Source organism: Stegostoma tigrinum, chromosome 13 (genome assembly GCF_030684315.1).
Source record: "Stegostoma tigrinum isolate sSteTig4 chromosome 13, sSteTig4.hap1, whole genome shotgun sequence".
Taxonomy (NCBI): domain Eukaryota; kingdom Metazoa; phylum Chordata; class Chondrichthyes; order Orectolobiformes; family Stegostomatidae; genus Stegostoma; species Stegostoma tigrinum.
Window position 1 is genome coordinate 36,291,369 of NC_081366.1, and position 21,896 is coordinate 36,313,264.

General features: G+C 39.4%; 1 protein-coding gene across 4 annotated transcripts in view; it reads right to left on the reverse strand.

The window, feature by feature from the left end:
* Nucleotides 1-21,896, reverse strand: part of LOC125458118 (protein FAM13B-like) — a 118,631-nt gene that overhangs the window by 37,336 nt on the left and 59,399 nt on the right. For all 4 annotated transcript variants that reach the window (XM_048543025.2, XM_048543023.2, XM_048543022.2 and 1 more), the window contains 2 exons: nucleotides 8,258-8,315; nucleotides 5,503-5,650 (listed from right to left, as the gene is read on the reverse strand). In XM_048543025.2, coding sequence (XP_048398982.1) covers nucleotides 5,503-5,650; nucleotides 8,258-8,315 — 206 coding nt within the window. The remainder of the gene's footprint in view (nucleotides 1-5,502; nucleotides 5,651-8,257; nucleotides 8,316-21,896) is intronic.

Sequence of the window (21,896 nt, forward strand, 5' to 3'; positions counted from 1 at the left end):
GGTGGATCGGCCATGCTAAATTGCCCGTAGTGTTCAGGGGTGTGTGGGTTATAGGGATGGGTCTGGGTGGGATGCTGCAAGGGGCGATGTGGACTCGTTGGGCCGAAGGGCCTGTTTTCCACACTGTAGGGAATCTAATCTAAATCAACAGTTTTCCAAATACTGATGTTAGACTCTCTGGCCTATAGCTCCCTGGTTAATCTCTCCTAACTTTCTTGAAGAATGGTACCACATTGGCCACACTTCACTTTTCAAAACTTTTCTGGCCACAGCAATGTCAGGGTCTCTGAAATCACCGCCCAGGCCTCCCAGTGTAGTCTGGGATACATCTAATCTGAGCTACACCAACTTCTGTGTTTTTACCTATCCTTCCTCAATAATAGCAAGTATCCTTAGACAGTTTCTAAGCTTGGTCAACCTTGTAATAACATCTCTGTATAGGCAAATGAACCATGGGCATTCAGGTCACGAACCCGGACACTTTAAAAAAATATTCTCTAATCTTATCTGGTGCATGCCTATACATCGTCCGTCTTTATTTTTATTTTCTACTTTATTTCCATTCATCAGTTTCACTTCCAATGAATTGGAGATCCCTTTCAGAATCCTACACCCCTGCCCAGTTTAAGTCCTGTCCAATAGCACCAGCAATTCTCCCAAATGGGACACTAGCACCATCCTGCCAAGATGCTGACCTGAACATCTCAGATTTCTGAGGTCCGCCCTCTTACACTCGTTCTCCAGCCACATGTTCAAATGCACAGTTCTCCTGTTTCTACACTCACTAGCATGCTCCAGTTACTGCAATAGACGTCCTCGCTAGCTCCATAAAAATCTGCTTTCAAGACTTCATCCCATTTCTACCCAAGTCATTGGCACCAACATAGACGACGACCTCTGGCTGTTCACCTTTCCATGGAAAAGGCATCCTGCAGCCAATCCTTGACCCTTGCACAAGGGAGGGAGTCAGTCTATCTGGTGTTCCCCCACCACACCCCCCTGCCCCCCCACCATTTTATTTGTTCGTTTATCACTTGCCACAGGTTTAGTCTGATAGTTATGTCCTTTAGGACCTGACCATCTCTATCAGGACTGCAGAGAGAGTCCTCAGGGGAGGTTTAGCACAACTGATTCAGGGATATGGGAGTTTAGCTAAAAACCACTAGATTGGCAAAAGCTGAAGTGGTTCTCCCTGCAAAAGAAAAAGGAAGCTAACAGGAGATCCATAGAGAGATTTAGAAAAAGGTAAGTATAAAACAAAACATCATTTTCAATAGTTAACAGTACAAGATCAGGGATACAGATTTAAGGTTTTGGGCAAGAACTGTGCAAGAGTACAATTTCTTTTTAAATGCAGAGAGTGAGAATGGCCTGGAACGCTTTTATAAGGCTGCAATTATTGATTGCTACCACCTCTGTCTAAGGAGACTTGACTAGACACTTGAGGGAAAAACAACGTACAAGGCTGTGGGAATGAAAAGGGACAATGGAACCAGCTCTCCTGCTCTACAGAGAGCCAGTTTGGAACTCAAAGAACCAAATAGTCTTCTGTGCCTTAGAAGTCTATTACTAACTCGCAATCATTCCCATCCCTGTCATGGATAGGTGCATCCGAGACAGGTTGGAGGAAGAATTCAGCCTTTTCTCTCACATTAGCTGTTCCAACACCTGCTCCACAGTCAGCATGACAGTTATGTCTATTGAGACTTGACTAGTTGTGGTTTCAAGCCACTCTTACTGTTGATTGTATTTGGTTTTACAATTCAGATCAGAGTGACCTTGAGAACACTTGTTATTTCCTATAAATTTTTACTGTGTTCACATTTGTTAACCAAGTCACCATTTGACATTAGACAGTCTCCTTCATATCTAGAACATACTTTGTTTTATACAGACTGTAGATAAACCTAAGTATTTCACAACCACCATTTACAATGAGTTTTTATCTTGTTAGCAAATCTCATTCATTTTGCACTAACAATGTCTCATACAGAGCGTTGGAAAATAACATGAATGTGTAATAGGTTTCTTGGAGTCAGTTCCAACACTGAATATAATTACTATTATTTCATATTAACTCCACTTCCCAATGCTACTCATTCATATTCCATAGTGTCCAAAAACATGTATATTCCAGTCTTGAACATTCTCATTAACTGAGCAGTCACTGTAATTCTCAGGTTGAGAATTAAATGAACAATCTAATTAAAGAAATCTTAGTCTGAGACTGTTGCCCCCTTATGAGACAATCATCCTTCGTTCTAGCCTAACCAGGAGAAAACAAGCCCTTGGCAAATGGCTTGCCGAACCTCAAGAATTTTGTACATTTCTTTAAAATCCTTCTGAATTCTAATATTTACTAGTGTCTCACTTTTCTTTCCCCCAAACATATTCTGCTTCCTGTTCTTCCTACCAAGTTGGATTATTTCATACTTTCTAACATTACATTCCATCTATCACATTTTTAGCTGATCACATCACATTTCACAATCTCCTCACACAGCTTGCTTTCCCTCCTCGTTTTGCAAGTTAGAGGATTTGTATACATTACATTTTGTTTCCTCATGCAGTTATTGACTGACTTTGATAGCAGAGATTCAGGTGGTAAACACTGACATTCTAATCCTGGATTGATAACCTTTTAATTTCTGCCTTCTCTTTCCTAACCAGTACATAATTAATGTTAATCTTTAGCAGCCAATCTGAGAAACTCTAATTTTGTGTAACATATTGTTTAGATCTACTGAATCCTTCAGATAGACAATCTAAATACACTGCATCCACAGACTACCTTTATTTGTCCAGCTACTTCTAACCTCAAAAAGACCAACTGATACATTAAAATCAAATTTTGCTTTCACAAACTACATCGGCTCTGCCTAAAATGATTTGTTAATCAGTGCTCGTGGGAGAAATGTTGGTTAGGATATCTGAAGGATTCCATTCTTCTTTAAGTCGTACCACTAGATATTTGAAATGTCAATTTGAACCAACAGAATAGGTAGTTTTTACTTCAGCACCCCAGTTTTCTCATTACAACATTAAAATCAGTCACAACATGCTCAATGGAATTAAATGATATTGCCTGTTTTCATTAGATAATGAATTTGGACATTTTGTTTGGCCTTAAGCTACAAAGTCATAAAGCTCTGATTCAAGAAAATCAAGCACCACTTAGATTTTAAAGATGTTGTCACTTTAACACAACCTCAATTATCATTATTGAAGTAATCTTATTCGGAAGCAATGAAATTCATTCTCCCCTGTCATATCCAAGTTTTAAGCATGCTAATTTTGGAAATGTTAAAACATGGCACCAGATGAAAAAGTGTTTTTGAAAAGGTCATATTAAAGTCAGACTAAATTTGGAGGTTTTCCAAGCCATGACTAACCTTGTTTATTACACCACAAACTCTCAATTAGTTTGTGCTTAAAAGTATAAAAAATTGCAACTTGTGGAAATAGGATTACTAATTTGTTTCAACAGTAAGCACTCTGTTTGTATCTAATCCAGGTAGTAAGAAACTTCAAAGCTGTTCCATTCTGCCTTAGTGTACATTAAATCCCAACAGCAAATCATCATGACTGGGTCAGTAATACATTTCAATTTCATTTATTACAATCCAAAGAGAACTGGCAATTTGGTGACAAGTTAGCAACAGGTTTGGGCTGTGGATCTTGATTATTAGAAACCATGTGAAAGTTCACAAATGTTTTCAAACATCCTCTTACAGTCTGGCATTTATGCTGGCATTTATCCAATGGCTATAATCCAGTCCATACTGATTAGATCAAAGTGGCAGCAATGTTGATTAGGACATTTGAAGAACTTCATAAAACTAAGTTGATTTGGCTGATTACTGGCTGGAATTTGATGAAATTAAGGCAAGCTTACTCTGGTTTCTCATGTGTCACAATAATAAACCTGTATTAAAATGAATTGGTAGAGGCTTTGAGAGTAAAGGACAAACTACTAGCTTTGTACAGTGTCTTAAGTTTGGGGTATGGAGAAATTTAGCAAATCAAATCAATATAGCTGAAGCTTTATTCAAAATTATGTACTTTGTGACAAGTGGTCAAGCATTAGATACAGAATGTGAAAATCAATAATTTCTGTGCCAGGATCATTATCTCACAAAAAGACCATAAGAAAACAAGAACAGGAGTAGGTTGTTTGGCTCAAGACTGTTCAGCCATTCAATAGGATCACAGCTGATCGGATATTCCTTATATCCACTTTCCTGCCCTTCCCCAATAACTCTTCATTGCCTTACTCCTTAAGAATCTATCGCAGCCTTACACATACATCTAAGGACTATGCCTCCACAGCTCTCTGCAGCAAGGAATTCCAAAGACTCTCAACACTCAGATTCCTCTGTGTCTCGGTCTTAAACTGGCACCTGCTTATTCTGAGGCTATGCCCTCTGGTGCTACTTGATTCCAAGACTGGAAATCTTCTCAGCAATTACCCTGTGAAATATCCTCGGAATCCTAGACATTTCAATGAGATCACCTCGCTTCTAAATTCCAGTGAGTAGACTCCCAGCCTGTTCATCTTTTGCTCATGAGGCAATCCCTCCAAAACAGGAATCATCCTTGCTAACTTTCTCTGAACTGTCTCCAGTGCAGCCATACATATTCTTAAATAAGGGGACCAAAACTACTCAGATGCAGTCTCATTAGCTCCTTGCACAGTTGCAGTAAGATTTCCCTATTCTTACATTCCAATCTATTAGCCTTCCTGACTACCTGCTGCACTTGTGTGCTAGCTCTGTGTTGAGCGAAAGTACTCCAGGTCCTTTTGTGCTGCAGCTTTCTGCAATTTTGTTCTCTCTTCCAAAATGAAGATCTTCATATCCTCCCACATTATAGTCCATTTTGTCAACTTCTTGCTCATTTCCTTAAACAATCTCTCTAAACTGTTTCCATCCCCTAAGCAGCTTGCCTTTTCACTTATTTCAGTGTTGTCTCAAATCTGGCTACACAGTACATTTGCTTTCTTCCTCCAACATCAACAACATATTAGAATCAGTAATTCATATGGCAACAGGTGCGTTCCAGCACTGATCCATGTGGAATCCCACTGTTCACAGGTTGCTAACTTGAAAAAGAACCCCTTATCGACACTTTGCTTCCTACCCATCAGCCAGTTCTCGATCCGTGACAATATACTACCTCCAACACCATGGGTTCACATGACTTAACCTTTTGAGGTAAGTTGATGAATGCCTTCTTGAAGTCTAAATACATCTGTTGATTCCACTACTTCCACGCTGGTTGATATTTTCTCAAAATATTATTGCAGCAGAATCTCTTAAAAAATTTTTATACCACAACCTCATACCACACAACATAAAAGTTAGTCATTTGGACATATTAGAATATTTGAATAAACATGATATACAACATCAAGCAGTGCCAGTTTTATTGAAATAGTCTTACATCATGAAATGTACACTTCAAAAAATTTTTTAAATTCTCAATTAACTACACCGAAATTACCTTCCCAATCACTTGTCTCAGTCACCCTTTTCAGATCAAGGTGAGCAATTTCTGGCCGCACTTTGTTATCCTGATTAGAAACTTCTTGGCTTTTTGGCACATCGGGCTCTTTATTAGCATTTAAATCATAAATTTCCACAGATGAATTCTAAAAGATAAATGGAAAAAGAAATTTTTTTTAAAATCATTTTATTATCAATCTGTAATCAATTAGAATTATAGAATCCCATCAATGTGGAAACAGGCCATTCGGCGCAACAAGTCTGCACCAAAGACCATCCCAACCAGAATCGTTCCCCTACCCCTGTATTTCCCAAGTCTAACCCACCTAACCTAAACATCCCTGGGCACTACGGGCAATTTAGCATGGCCAAACCACCTAACCTGCACATCTTTGGACAGTGGGAGGAAACTGGAGCACATGGAGGAAGCCCCACACAGACATGGGGAGTTTGCACAGTCACCTCAGGAGGCTGGAGTTTAACCAGGGTCCCTGCTGCTGTGTGGCGACAGTGCTAACCACTGAGCCACTGTGCTGCTTAAATCAATATGTAATTGTTAGTCCAAATGAATACAACTTCCAAGGAAAAGTAGAAGTAGAAGAATCCATGAGTAAAAGTTGACATGTACTTAAAATATTTTTTTCATATTCGTTCACTGGACATGAACTTCACTGGCTGGGCCAGCATTGGTTGCTCATCTGCAGTTACCCTTGAGAAGATGACTATGAGCTGCAACCCAGAACTGTTGCAGTTACAATAATGTTGTTAGGTAGACAGCTCCAGGATTTTGATCCAACAACAGCGAAGGAATGGTGATGCATTTTCTGATCAAAATGGCAAGTGGCTTAGAGAGGAACTTCAAATTCCCACATACTTTCCCCTCTTGGCATGTATGGCATCAAGCATCTTGAGTATTATTAGAGTTTCATTCATCCAGGCAAGTGGAGTGTATTTCATCACATCCCTAACTTGAACCTTGTAGATGGCAGATAGTTTTTGGGAAGTCAGGAGAGGTGTTAAAAATGATGGGATTCATAATGTCTGACCTGGTCTTGCAACCATAGTATTGACATGGGTAGCCCAGTTCAGTTTCTGATCAATAGTAACCCACAGGCTCTGATAACTGTGGATCTAAGTGACTGTAATGCTAATGAATGTCATAGGCAATGGCTAGGTTCTATGCTGCTGAAAGTGGTCACTGGTAATATCTGCCTCCAATACTAGATGCGTATTCAAATTAAGCAAACACTTCAGTGAGGCTACAGCCAGAATTATCAAATGGTTGAAGTTGTTTTGGTAGTAAATCTGATCTTCCAAACATATTTATTTACTTGTGAAAGTGTAATGGTTATTCTGAAGTTGATCAATTGGCCTAATCAAACAACTGAAAAGTTTGCACTGGATTTTTTTGTTAATGATCTATTTCCTCATCACTGACTTATCTTTATGCTCAGCAACCTTCATTCCATAAAAGATTCCACAGGATTTTTGTTTTGAAGGCAAGTCAAGTGACATTCGTCTCATATTTGTTGTTCACTTTTCATAGTCTTTAAAGGACTGAGTAAACAGGTGGCTTTGTACTCTCAGGCTGCAAAGTACATTATATTCAGACTATCTAGCAGTGTAAAGAGCGTCAATAATTCATTTCCTTCACCTGCCCATTGATTTCCCTCTATTGCTAATTATCGGCTGCCTTGTTAAAAAGGGGATAGTTTCCACTGGGAGGAGATCCATTCACTGAAACAGATAAATTGCTTCTGTTGTCACCACAAGAGGTAAGCACTCAGTCTCTCCTTTGCTAAGCTTATGATAAGTTTTATTTCAAATGCAAATCTATAACTAAAATAGAAGCTTTTTCATATCAAAGAAATTTAACGACTTTCATGTTATTTAGGATTAAATTATATTTAATTGATAGACAATTAAATTTATAAACATTTATTCCACATTCATTGTAATAGAAATAAAAAGGACTGAATCTCTGTCAGGATCTTGAGATATACGAAAATATTTAGCCAAAAAGATGTTCTCTCTCTCTCTCCCCCTCTCAAAAAAAGTAGCAATTGAACTATCCAAATGGACAAGTGATCAAAAGGGGGAAATCATAAGTTTTAGAAAAAATATCCTTGGCAAAATAAGAGAAGTTACAGTTTTACTGGAAGAAAAATCAGTACAAGTTCACTCAGCAGTTCTAGCAGTGGATTCACGTGGATCACCAGTAAAGACAAGTTGGCTATAGAAGTCTTAATCTGTAAAAACTGTTGGTGCAACGGTTTCTTTTAATAGAAATATACCCAAATGTAAAATTCTAGCTATCACAAATATCATATACCAGATGAATAAAGTGCAGCAACTTCTTCCCCAGTCTGTGTTTTAAAACAGTCATTTTCCTATGTTAATCCATAAATCAAAAATATGGAATAAAAAGATTCAATCTTTATAACAATTTTGCCAAAAAGCTTTGTTGCATTCCATCAGCCTTTAGGACTTGCTTGCTTAATTTTAAAGTCATTGCTCTTAAACTCAAGGTTAAAATCATCCATCACTTCTAAGGAGAATGTCTTAAAAATAATCATAATCACTCCATTATTTTCTTTAAATTTGGTGTAATTTAAAATAATTAGCTTTTTAAACAGGATTCATGGATTAAGAATAAACTTATTCTGCAGTAAAATGTGTGTTTGCACATTCAAAAAAATAACAGCAAATGTTTCACATGCTATCATAAAGCTTCTAATCAGGTTCTTACTCACCAAGGTTAACATGAAAGAACTGCCTATGTCAATTTCAGAAACAGAAGTACTTCCTGGCCTGCAAAAACAAAACATTGAAGTTATATAAGACAGTAAATTCTGTTTTGGACACTCATTCAAACAACTCTTCAAATAGCCAGGAGTCTTTTATTAGTAGTTCCGAGAAGTTAAAACAGACATTACCTAGGTCCCATTATCCGAATATACTAATTTGAATATTTTAAAATGCAAGTCATTTTACTTTAGTATTCAAAATCTCCTATTATTGATTAGTAATTTGAAATTTTTTTATATAAACAATACTATCAAGTCATTGGCAATGTTATATTAACTGGACCTGAATTATTCTGACATTCTAGTTCTCTTAGTTAGAATTTTGTATTCCTATCTCAAAAGCATGGCTGCTGCAATTCTGACAACTTTGTTAAATATCAACAGTCACACAAAAGCTAGAAATGCCTCATGAAACATCTTCTCATTTATTAACTTCTTCAAAAGCCTTGAGGATGCTTCAAACCAGCATTAGCTGTACATGATGGTTTTGTCATTTTTCATGTTTTAGCTGAAATATTGGCTGACTGTCCTTTTCACCTAGAATTTCTGAACAGCAATCGGATACTGTTATCCAGACTGAAGAGGTGAATTGCACAATTCAGCACAGAGAAACAAATATTTCTCACTACAGTGCAATCAGCTATTCATAAAACCATCTATAGATTGAAAGTCATTTAATTCAGAAGCAAACAAAACACTTAATTCTTTCAGCTTCCAAAGATACTAGCACTGTATTTTGTTTTCTATGCTTTTCTAAAAACAGAAAACTTTTTAAAATTCATTCAGAAGATGTGGCCATTGCTAGACAGACCAGTTTTATTGGTCATGACTAATTGCCCTCAAGAAAGGGATGCTGAGCTGCCTTCTTGAATCGTTGTGGTCCATGTGGTTATAGGTAACGAGGTCAAGAGCTGTGTGTCTGGTCGAACCCAAACTGAGCACCGCCAAAAACATTGAGCAGGCGCTCCTTCAACGCACTATCATACACACCTTCCATAACTTTTCTTGAGATTGAGAGTAGACATGGGGCTGTAATTGGTTAGATTAGTTTTGCCCCACTTTCTGTAGACTGGACATAGAACACTGACATCTCTCTAGTAATAAGGCAACTACACAAGGACAAATTGGCCATCATACAATACTAATATTGTCAGGGCCAATAGCCTTTGCAGCACCCAGTGCTATCTGACGTTTCATGATGTCATCAGGAGTAAATCAAATTAGTTCAGGCTTGCATCTGCGATGTTGGGGACCTCAAGAGAAGGAGGAGATAAATCATACATTTGCCACTTTTCTTGTAGATGCTTGCAAATGCTACAGACTTGTTTTCACACAAGTGCCAAACTCTCCCATTATTGAGGATGGAAATATTTGTGCAGTCTCTCCTCCAGTGGATTGTTTCATTGTCCTCCACCATTGATGGCTGGTTGTGGTGCAGCTGCAGAGCTTGGATTGATCCATTTGTTGTAATAGAATTGTTTAGTGTATGCCGCTTACGTCATCTGGGGGCATGCAAGTAGCCCTGTGTTACATCATCACTAGGTTGAAATTTTTAGGAAAGCCTCTTGTTGCTACTGCCATATCGTCCTGAAGTGACTGTCTGGTTGGTGGTAATAATGGTAGAATGGAGCATCTGCTAGGTCATGAGGCTACAGATTGCAGTTGAATACAACTGTGCCACAACAATGCATCTTGAAGATGTACAATCATGAGTTTCTAGATCTCTTCAAAATCTATCCCATTCAACAAGGCAGCAGTGCCTTACAAAGTGAAGGCAGGACTCAGTCTCCTCAAGGACTGTACTGTGACTGTATCAGTTGGAGTAAACACAGTTATGAATCAGAGATTGCTCAGGACTAAGTCCTGGTCACAGACCCAACCTAGTAGCTGTGTCCTTAAGAGCTCTGCCAGTAGTGGTGCTATCAAGTCACATTTGGTGATGGGCAACTGAAATCCTCCACCTAAAATGAAGCCATTTCTAGGGCCAATGACACCACGCCTGGGGAAAAGATGGAGCTAATCTGTTGGGACAGGTTGCACTGGAGTTGGACTAGTGTCCTAGTCAAGTCAATAACTCGACAAGTATACAGGATTTTAACATTTCTGAAGTGGGTACAAAGATTTAGCAATGGGTAGATTCAAAAGCACTAAGAGCAATTTCTCAAGGTTGTAGATTAGAATTTAGAATTAGAGTAAGATTAGAGAGTTATTTTGAATAAAAATAAGTAGAATAGCTAAAGAAGGAATGAAACTCAAATGAGAGATTAAGGTGAAAAAGCTAAGACAGTATAATAAACACCAAGTATTTGTTACAAAACAGATTAATTACTGACAGACATAAAAATTAATGAGTCTGGACTACTGCTATTGTGAACAGATGGCTGCAAATTCAAACTATGGGAACATCAGGAAAACCTAATTTAAAGAAAGGAAAAGAAGGGTTGTCCTGATAGTAAGTGATTGGATAAAGATTGTGGAGGAAAGGATCTAACACAGAAAGCCGACAGTGCAATCAGTTTGGATATACCTCAAACAACACAGGGTAGAAAACATTGGCATAGGTTGTACATAGGCTGCCTAATGTCGACTGTTGCATCAGTTAAATCCCTAGTCAGGAAATAAGAGGTGTAGGCAACAAGGATTATGCAGTAATTATGGGTAATGTTAACCTTCGGACACACTGGGCAAACCAAACATACTATAATAACATAAAAGACAAGTTCACTCAATTAGAGCAAGTCAGTTTTCTAGACCAATAATTGATGCGATCTACAAAACTGTCAATCGGAACAGGCTTCATTAGAACCATTCTGGGGTCAGGGTGAATCGTAGAATGACGGTTATACCTAGGTCCCGAAACTAATTAGGGAGGGTGGGCAATTCAAGAGAAAGGAAGTGTAAAAAGTTCAAAACAGTGTAACAAAGTGCAGGTTGGTGAAGAGGCAAACAATAATCAATGTATGACAGGAGGGGGTTGAAAATATACATAGAAGAGTGCAGCAGACATGAGTACCAGAGTAAGAATGATTTTTTAAAAGAAAAACCAAAGTTAAAGGCACTTAGTCTGAATACATGCAGATTTATAACAAGACAGATGAGTTTATGGCAATTAGAAGTAACTGAATATGACCCAACAGCTCTATGGAAACACGTTTGCATGGTGACCCATAACTGTGAACTTAATATTCAAGTGTATTCAAATGTTCCAGAAGAATAGGCAAAAAGGTAGGTGCTGAAGTAGCTTTGCTAATAAACGATATATCACTGTGATGAGTAGTGATACATAGGCACAATAGAACATGATGCAGAATCCATTTGGATGGAAATAAGGTATAGAAAAAGAGAAAGTCATCGGTAAGAATTGTCTATCGGCTCAAAGAATCTTTTCACTATAGGACAAATTATAAATCAAAAATGGAGGTGTGTAAAAAGGGCACTACAATTATCATGGGTGGTTTTATCTACTTCCTGAAGACAAAATCAGAGACAGGCAAAGGTAACATGGAAGATTAAATGTAAAGTGCATCAGGGATAGGTTATGCAATGTACTGCTTGCAGAAACAATCTGGAACAGGCTATTTCAGATCTAGCATTGTGTTTTGAGGTAGGATTAATAAAAGATTGGAGAGTTAAGGATCCTCTGGGCAGTAGCAATCACGATGATAGAACTTCAAATACAGTTTAAGGGAGAGAGAGCTTGGAACTCAAACTGGTGTCCTCAACATAAAGGGTACAGAGGTATGAAAAAAATCATCTAAAGCAAGCTTGGAAAATAGACAGAGGAAAGTCTGTGGGTGAGCAGATATTTCATAACGCACAACAAAAATTAATTCAAATAAGAGAGCTCCACAAGAAGAATGGTTAATAAAAATGTGGCCAAAGACAGTACTCACCACCAAAGCCAAGGCATATGAAATAGCGAAAACTAGTGGTAGGCTAGAGGATTGCAAGGTTATCTTTTAGGAACAAGCAGATAATGAAAAAGCTAATATACAGGAAGAAAACTGGCTATGAAAGTGAACTGGCGAGAAATATAACAACATTCTTTGGCTCATTTCCGAAGAGAGACAGAAGAAACTAAAACATCAGTCGTGTTTCACAGTTCACAGATGCTACCAGACCAGAAACCACAGCTTTTCCAGCATTTTCTGTTTTTACTTATTCTGAGTATTGTGTTGTGCTCTAGACAGCAAGCCTCAGGTAAAACAGATTAGTTTTAGGATTGCCATCTTTTATCAGAATGACAGGGTGGTCTAAAAGGAGTTAAATTAAGGACATATTGCATCGTCAAGGTTTAGACCTTTGTGTAAAGAAGAATACGTGGTGATCTAATTGAACGATGAACAGTGGTCTATCTTACAAAATGATGTCACTGATCTGGTCAGTTAGAATCAGCTTACATTAAATTAGGACCGGTGTCTCAAATTAAAACAGATTTCTGCTGAGACTGTAATCCAGTTACATGTACGGTCATGCAGGGAACAGGCATTTCCACAGAACAAGGATGGTGCAATGCCAGAGTGCAAGCAGTCAAATGTCTGCATTGATCTAGAACATAATAATTTGATCACTGGTGCTTGCAAGAAATGGTATGAGGCAATTATGGTCACGTAACTACGCAAATGATAGAACTGGATACTCTAGGAAAGCCAAATGTATTTCAGATAATGTACTCGACTTATGCTAGTACCATAGTTTTACCAAAATTCAATTTGGTTGCAATACCAGTTTCTTTGCTTCACCAGGATTCAGTGATCACATGCATGAGACAGATGACATGTTCCATTTTTTTTTAAATCACACATGCAAGCAATTTACCATAAGGATTGATACAAGTCGTGTATTTTAATATCATTTATTTCAGTGCCGATTTTGAATAAGTGACATGTGGGTTGGTCAGTCTCCAAAAATGGGTTTAATGATTAACAAATACATTTTTTCTGAAAAACAGTATGAGACTCTTCCTGAAAAGTAATGAGATTTGGTTGTCATCCAGTGAGTTTTACAAGTGAATAGAGTAAACAGTGATGTCCATTATAAGCTTCAGTTAGAAAAACTGTTTTGGGTTCAAGGGAAAATGCCCATAGCTTTGAAAAAACTTTTGTTTCAGCTTTGCAGATGTCTTCGTTGAAGCTGGACATGTAATACAGTTGCTCCTAAAGAACGGAGACAGTTTAGATCTGCTAAGAAATAGGTCACCGCAGGTGTAAGGAGTTTAGTTTGAAAGCTCCAGACCAGATGTGGTTGGTTAAAAATTTCAAATATTTAAAAGTTGAATAAGTCTAAGCTCATTGTATAAAGATTCAAGGGAGAAGTTATCAGATTCTTAACTGTGGATTCAATTTCCAGTCTAAAATCAAACATACAGATGTGACAGAAAAAGGAATCTCCACGAGTATTAAAAAGGGATGCCTTTGGGATTATTGGGACTGAACTTCACTGTGTTCTGAAATCTTTAAACTTGTATTAGATATAAACAGCATAATTTGTTATACTTTATGTTCATTCTTTTTGCACGAGACTTCTGTTTTATTTATTAAAACTAAATCTTGGTGTCCATGTACACAGATCCTTGAAAGTTGCCACCCAGGTTGACAGGGCTGTTAAGAAGACATACAGTGTTTTAGCTTTCATTAATAGAGGGATCGAGTTCCGGAACTAAGAGGTTACGGTGAAACTGTACAAAACTCTGCGGTCGCACTTGGAGTACTGCATACAGTTCTGGTCACCGCATTATAAGAAGGATGTGGAAGCTTTGGAAAGGGTGCAGAGGAGATTTACTAGGATGTTGCCTGGTATGGAGGGAAGGTCTTACGGAGGAAAGGCTGAGGGACTTGAGGCTGTTTTCATTAAAGAAGAAGGTTGAGAGGTGACTTAATTGAAACATATAGGAGGGTTAGATAGGGTGGATAGGGACAGCTTTTTTCCTAGGATGGTGACAGCGAGCACTAGGGGGCATAGCTTTAAATTGAGGGGTGAAAGATATAGGACAGATGTCAGAGGTAGTTTCTTTACTCAGTAGTATGGGAATGGAACGCTTTGCCTGCAATGGTAGTAGATTCGCCAACTTTAGGTACATTTAAGTCGTCATTGGATAAGCATATGGACGTACATGGAATAGTGTAGGTGAGATGGGCTTCAGATCGGTACAACATCGAGGGCCAAAGGGCCTGTACTGTGCTGTAATGTTCTATGTTAAATCTACATCATTGAGCGTGTTTCAGTGAAAGACCACCTTGTTAAAGACAATATCAAACAAAAATCATGCAGGATTTCAGTCTGCGATCTGACTTTTCCAATAATATCAGCAGCTGGGAGGGGCCATAACAACTGAAGCATTCATAATGCAACCATGGATTCCAATTAAAAATGTTATTCTGTATTGTTATAGCTACATTTGTATACAATTTAGTGGCAAGAAACTATTTCGCCTGATAGGAGGGGTTCAGAACTGGAGGGTATAAATTTGAAAGGTGATTCAGTAGTTAGAAGTGATGTCTGTAGGCACTTCTTGAACTGCGGGTAGAGGAAATCTGGAGCACACATCCAAAAATGAAGTTGGGGCAAGGTCAGTTGACAATTTCAAAAGCGAAGCTAATGGGCTTTTGTAAGCATACGGATAAATCGAATTAAGACACATATCAGCCATACTCTAACTGAAGATTTAATAGGCTCAGGGGGCTGAATGGCTTCCTCCTCTTAGGCACCAGCCTCAAAAATGGCAAATTTCAGTCAAAGTTAAGAGCTTTCCATCATGTTATTCCAATTTATTTTTAAGATTACCTTTATGTTTCATGAGGTCAATTGTGGCTCAGCTCTCTTACCTTAGTCAGAAAGCTGAGGGTTCAAGTTTGATCCCAAGACTTCGTGACAAAATTTCAGACTACATTCCAGTTCAGTACGAAGGTATATCACACTGGAATTGCTGCCTTTTGCCTTCTCCGGTGTCAAAGATCCACAGAACTATTTGTACTAATAGCAGGACTTTTGTCTGGCTAATGATTTTTGCTCCGCAAACAACTCACAGGAAAACTGCTGTGCAGCCAAGCTCACTTACCCTTCACAGAAGTTTGCTGTAGTCCAACTGATTTAGTTTTCCCTCAATTACTACAAATGACAACGCTTGGACAAGTTATTTCAGAAGTTGTAACATGCTGAGTGGTCATGCAAGGCAATATATAAATGGAAGCTTTTTTATCCACAGCAAAAGTTAGAAATCCTACAATTACTATTTGTTGCGCTTCTAGGCTAAAATTAAACTGCGTACCAAAGACAGTCCTTTACATTTGTGAACATGGACAAAAAAACAAGTGGCAACAAAAAGGAGCATGGCAGTGAAGCACCTACCAATATGTCCCTATCATGATCTGGCTTACATCCTAAAATTACTCTAATGGATTTTGCCGAACTTTGAATGTAAGTATTTGAAGGAAGGACAAAAAAAAAACTCATAAGTGGGCCACTTAGAATTTGAACTGCAAAATTTAAGTGTTCACAGTATGAGTGTGGAGGCACTTCCTCCAGATTATTAAACAATTTAAATACCTACATGCAGCACATGGCAAATTTATGAAATTACTCCTCATTAATAGGTTTATCATCCAAAGATAGAAAATAGTTCATCAACTAATCACATCTAATGGTGCTATTCTAATTATCCATTTAAATGTTTCAGTGGACCCAAAATTATTGGTGGCATTAGTGATCATTTACTCTAAGAGTATGGCACATTGGTAATCTTCCTGCTTCTGATTCTCTTTCAACGTTCCCTGTTGCAGTCCCCTTAATAGATTCCTGCATTATCATTATAACAACTACTTGGCTAACAGGCCTGCAGTAGCCTGCTTTCTGGCCCCTTCTTTCTGAAAAGAGGCTTCATATTTGCTATGCACTATTAGTTTTGACATCCTTATATGACAAAATAGCTGCAAGTGCAGTTACCCACACAAATATTATCTGAAAACTAATTCCTTGCATATTAAAAGCAATACAAATGAGCATACTATAGAATACCTTTAGAAAGGTTGTACAATTGAAAAGCAACTTAAAAGAAACTTAAAAGAAACTAAGGCAAGAACCTGACAGATGCTCTTACTATCATCTTTCAAAGTTCACTTTTAAACTGGGTAACTAAACGTCACTTCATTGTTTAAGCAAGGTGATGGAGGAAAACACAGAACTATATACTGGTAGGTCCAACAACTGCTAAAAATAAAAATAAAATGACAATGTCTCAATTTTCAGCAGATCAGAGATCCAGCACTGATTTGTGAAGGACCAAAAAACCTTAGAGTGTTTTGAAGAGGTAGCTAATTTAGTAAGGAGATGAATATTACTTGGAACAAATGCCTTCTGAAAGGCCAAAGTTTCGAAGATGCTGTTAGCTACAATTAAGGGCAAATGGTCAAGAAATTTGGCAAACGGCAAAAGATGGAATACAAGAAAAAGGCTGGGCATGGCTAGTGATATCCTCTTGTTAAAGGCCTGTTGGAATCTCAAATCATTAACAAAGGTCATGAATAAAGATGACGACAGCAGCATCAACATCCAAATTTGCTGATGACATAAAGACAAGTTGCATTGTACACAAAGTACATGGAAGCAGGTAATTACAAAGATAAATGGAGACACAATGATGTAGTGGTAATGACACTGCACTAGAAATCCAGAAGGTCAGGCTAAATGTTTCAATTACATGCTTGGAATCCCACCATATGTGTGTTGAAATCTGGATTTTTTTAATTAAGTCTAGAACTAAAAGCTTGTCTAATGACAAAAATTAAACCACTGTCAAATCTTGTAGAAGCCCACCGGTTCAACATCCTGGATATCTGCCATCCTTACATAGTTTGGCCTACATGTAAATCTAGACCCACAGCAATGCAGCTTTTAAATCCTCTCCAAAAAAAAGGCCAATTTGTATCAAATTCTACAAAGGGATAAAAATCAGACATGGACCTGGGCCAGAGCTTCTCGAAACATTTCTCCTGCCCATTGAGAGGGTTTAAAATTGTTGCCAGTTTTCATGAGCCACCTGAGGTCACAGTACCTATTTTGGAAAGCTTTGATGTGGACAGTGGAAATGACAACAAACACAGCCATGCATACACCACCAACATCTGGGGGGCTGAGCTAAAAAAAAAAAAAAAATCGCAGCACTGACCCATTGCCTGATCAAGCAACAGCCCAACATAGTCCTGCTCAAAAATCATACCTTCTAATATCATTGACAACATAATCAACCCTGGGTGTGTCCTATACACCAGCAGACCAGAGCCACCAGAGGCAGCAACACAGGCATATTATCAGAAAATGAGTTGCTGGCAAGTGTTCAACTTTGACACTGATCGCCATTAAATTTCATGGCATCAGGACAAACACATGTAAAGAAACTTCCCTGCAGGCTAGCACACATCGTGACACTTTGGCAGATAAGTCAGTCCTCCAAAGTGAGCACTGGTTGAAAGAAGCGCAGAGGGAGCATCAAGCTCACAATGTACTCTCTAGGTGGGCTGCCTCAATGCCCATCAAAAGTGGCTTGGTAGAGCACTACTGAAAAAGTCCCAAAAAACAATGGATACTAAACTGTGTGTTGCGGATTATAAGTGTAACTGTCCATGACAAAATCAGAGTGACTATCGCATGTTCCTTATAAAGTCCTCACATTGAAGGTACCCTCAGTCATATTATTTGACACTAGTTTCTAGGATAGACTTCAAACAGATCTGGCAACTAAAAACTGGTAACCAGAAAAGACAATTGTTCTCCAATACAGTTTGTAACCTAACTGAATAGATATCCATCGCTCCACTTATCAGCAAGCCAAGAGATCAACCTTAGTCCAAATGAAGGGTACAGGAGGATATGCCAGGAATAACACCAAGAACATGTCAAAATGAAATGCAAAGCTGGTGAAGCTACAAGACAGGACTAGCCAAACTTCAGAAGCAGTATGCTGTAAACCCGATTGGGAAAAAAAAGTCTTACAATCAACAGATCAGATCTAAGCTCTGCAATCTTACCATGTGCAGTTGTGACCCATAGTGGACAAGTAAACAACTAACAGGTGAAAAGGTTTCACAAGCATCCAATGATGGAGGAACCCAGCACAGAAGTAGTGCAAAAGGCAAGGCTGAAGTATTTGCATCCACCTTCATCCAGAACTTGAGATTGAACTGATTCATTTCTGCACACCAACCTCCCCCCTACCCCGCACCACCCCACTGGGGTTCCCAGAATCAAAAGATGCCAGTTTTCTAAGAGTCTAGCAGAACTAGATTCAATGGCTATCAGGGAAAGACTCTCCACACAACTGGAGTCATACCGAGTACAAAAGAAAAATTGTTGTGAATCTTGGAGTTGAATCACCTTAGGCCCAAAACATCACTGCTGGAACTCCTCAAAAGTGGTGACCTAAGCCCAATCAATAATCATCCTTCCATTATAAAAAGCAGGCCAGAAGTGGAGGAGTCCACTGATTTGTGCAGCCATATGCAACTCCTCAGATATGGAAATAGCCTATGACCATTTGGTGTAATATCTAAACAATGCGCAGGCTTTGGCTGACAACTGGGAAGCATCACTGTGCTACATATAGAACATAGAACATTACAGCACAGTACAGGCCCTTCGGCCCTCGATGTCGTGCCGACCTGCCATACCGATCTCAAGCCCATCAAACCTACACTATTCCACGTACGTCCATATGCTTATCCAATGATGACTTAAATGTACCTAAAGTTGGCAAATCTACTACCACTGCAGGCAAAGCATTCCATTCCCTTACTCTTCTCCAAGTAAAGAAACTACCTCTGACATCTGTCCTATATCTTTCACCCCTCAATTTAAAGCTATGCCCCCTCGTGCTCGCCGTCACTATCCTAGGAAAAAGACTCTCCCTATCCACCCTATCTAACCCTCTGATTATTTTATATGTTTCAATTAAGTCACCTCTCAACCTTCTTCTCTCTAATGAAAACAGCCTCAAGTCCCTCAGCCTTTCCTCGTAAGACCTTCCCTCCATACCAGGCAACATCCTAGTAAATCTCCTCTGCACTCTTTCCAAAGCTTCCACATCCTTCTTATAATGTGGTGACCAGAACTGTACGCAATACTCCAACTGCGGCCACACCAGAGATTTGTACAGCTTCACCATAACCTCTTGGTTCCGGAACTCGATCCCTCTATTAATAAAAGCTAAAACACTGTATGTCTTCTTAACAGCCCTGTCAACCTGGGTGGCAACTTTCAAGGATCTGTATACATGGACACCGAGATCTCTCTGCTTATCTACACTACCAAGGATCTTACCATTAGCCCAGTACTTTGCCTTCCGGTTACTCCTACCAAAGTGCATCACCTCATACTTGTCTGCATTAAACTCCATTTGCCACCTCTCAGCCCAGCTCTGCAGCTTATCTATGTCTCTCTGCAACTTACAGCATCCTTCGTCACTATCCACAACTCCACTGACCTTAGTGTCATCTGCAAATTTACTAACCCATCCTTCTAAGCCCTCATCCAGGTCGTTTATAAAAATGACAAACAGCAGTGGATCCAACACCAACCCTTGCGGTACACCACTAGTAACTGGTCTCCAGGATGAACATTTCCCATCAACTACCACCCTGTCTTCTTTCAGAAAGTCAATTTCCGATCCAAACTGCTATATCTCCCACAATCCCATTCCTCCGCATTTTGTACTTTTTCGTGACGATCAAAGCTGTATCCTGTTCTCAGATGTAGTAATTGAATTGGCAGATACATAAAACAAAGGGTATAAAAGCAGGGACTGTCCCCTGCTCGGGGAGGATCGCTCATGATATATGTATCAGGCAATTCCCAACTCCAAAAAGGGACTGCTAAACCATTTTGACTTTACATTCACTGGCATTGCGTTCACAGGGTTCGTCACTATCATCATCCTGGGGGTCTACACTTGACCGGAAGTTAAATTGGACCAGCCATGCAAACATTTGGCTACAAGAGCAGTTAAGAAGCCAGGACGTCTGTAGCAAATAATCATTTTCTGTTTTCCCAGTGCTTGTTGACAATTAGGCTCAAGTCAGGTGGGTGATGGAATCTGCTCTTTTTGCCTGGATGCATGCAGCTCCAACAACATTCAAGCTTGACATAATCTTGAATAAGGCAGCCCATTTTATTGTTTCCCAAGACACTACTTTTCGCTTCCATCAATGATACAATGGACTATCAGAATTTAACATCTAGGTGATGCACTGCATTAACTCAAACAATATCTTCCAACCCCAATCTTTCCCAACTAGAATAACAGCAGCAGATACATGGGGAATATCAACATCTTCAGGCTTCCTTCCAACCAATAAACCAGGCTGACTCAGAACTAGGGATAACAGTGTGGAGTTGCAGAAACACAGCAGGCCAGGCAGCATTAGAGGAGCTGGAAAGTTGACATTTCGGGTAGCAACCCTTCTTCAGAAATGGTGAGGGGGAAGGGAGCTCAGAAATAAAGAGAGAGAGAAGGCGTGGGGATGGGGATGGCAGGTGAGATGGTGATAAGTGAATGTTTGTATAGAATGTTGCGAGGGGTGGATAGGCAGGCAAGAAGGCTATAGTTCAGGTCCACTGCATCCACTGCTCCTAATGTGGCCTCCTGTACATTGTTGTGACCAAACGAAGATTCACACCGTTTTGTAGAGCATCTGCGTTCTGTATGCAACAAACTGTTTGTGAACCATTTTAACCACCCCCACTGCTCCCTCGATGACATGGCCATCTTGGGCCTTCTGCTGAGTGACAATGACGCCACCCCCAAACTGGAGGAGCAGCAACTCATGTTCTGCTTCCAGAACCAACAGCCTGCTGGCCTAAACATGGAATTCGCCAGCTTTAAAATCTCCTCAACCCCGGTCTTATCCCACATCCAAACATCCCTCTCATCCCCACCTCCTTGACCTGACACAAGCTGTCCATATTCTCTTCCACCTACCCGCCCCTCTCACCTCACTGACCAATCCCCACCACTCCTTACATGCACTCACCTATCACCAGTCCCCCTACCTTCTCCAGCCCCACCCCTCCTCTCTCTATTTCTAAGCTCCATTCCTGCTACCCCGCCATTTCTGAAGAAGGATCCTGAACAAAAACATCAACCTTCCCACTCCTCTGGTGCTGCCTGGCCTGCTGTGTTCCTCCAGCTCCACTTCGTTATCTCTGACTCCAGCATCTGCAGTTCTTGCTATGACTCAACTACACTGCTATTCCTTCACTGCTTATAAGGTCAAAATCCCAGAACCCTTTCAAAACAGCACTATTATGGCCCTAGACCAAGGATTTCAGCAGTTCACCAACACCCTCACAAGGGCAGTACATGATAACCCAGTCAGCAATGATAAAGAATACTAATACATTACACGGAGCAAAATTGTCTGCTTTGAAATCCAGCTGCCGCAAGTACAAGATCATCCATAAGCTATACATAGTGGAGGTCTAAATCAATAATCGGAGTAAACAGGTCATGAAAATGAGACAAAACATGGAAAACAATTCAAAAGATAATGGGCTAGAATATACAAGGGTAGAAATCATGCTTCAGCTATACAAAGCC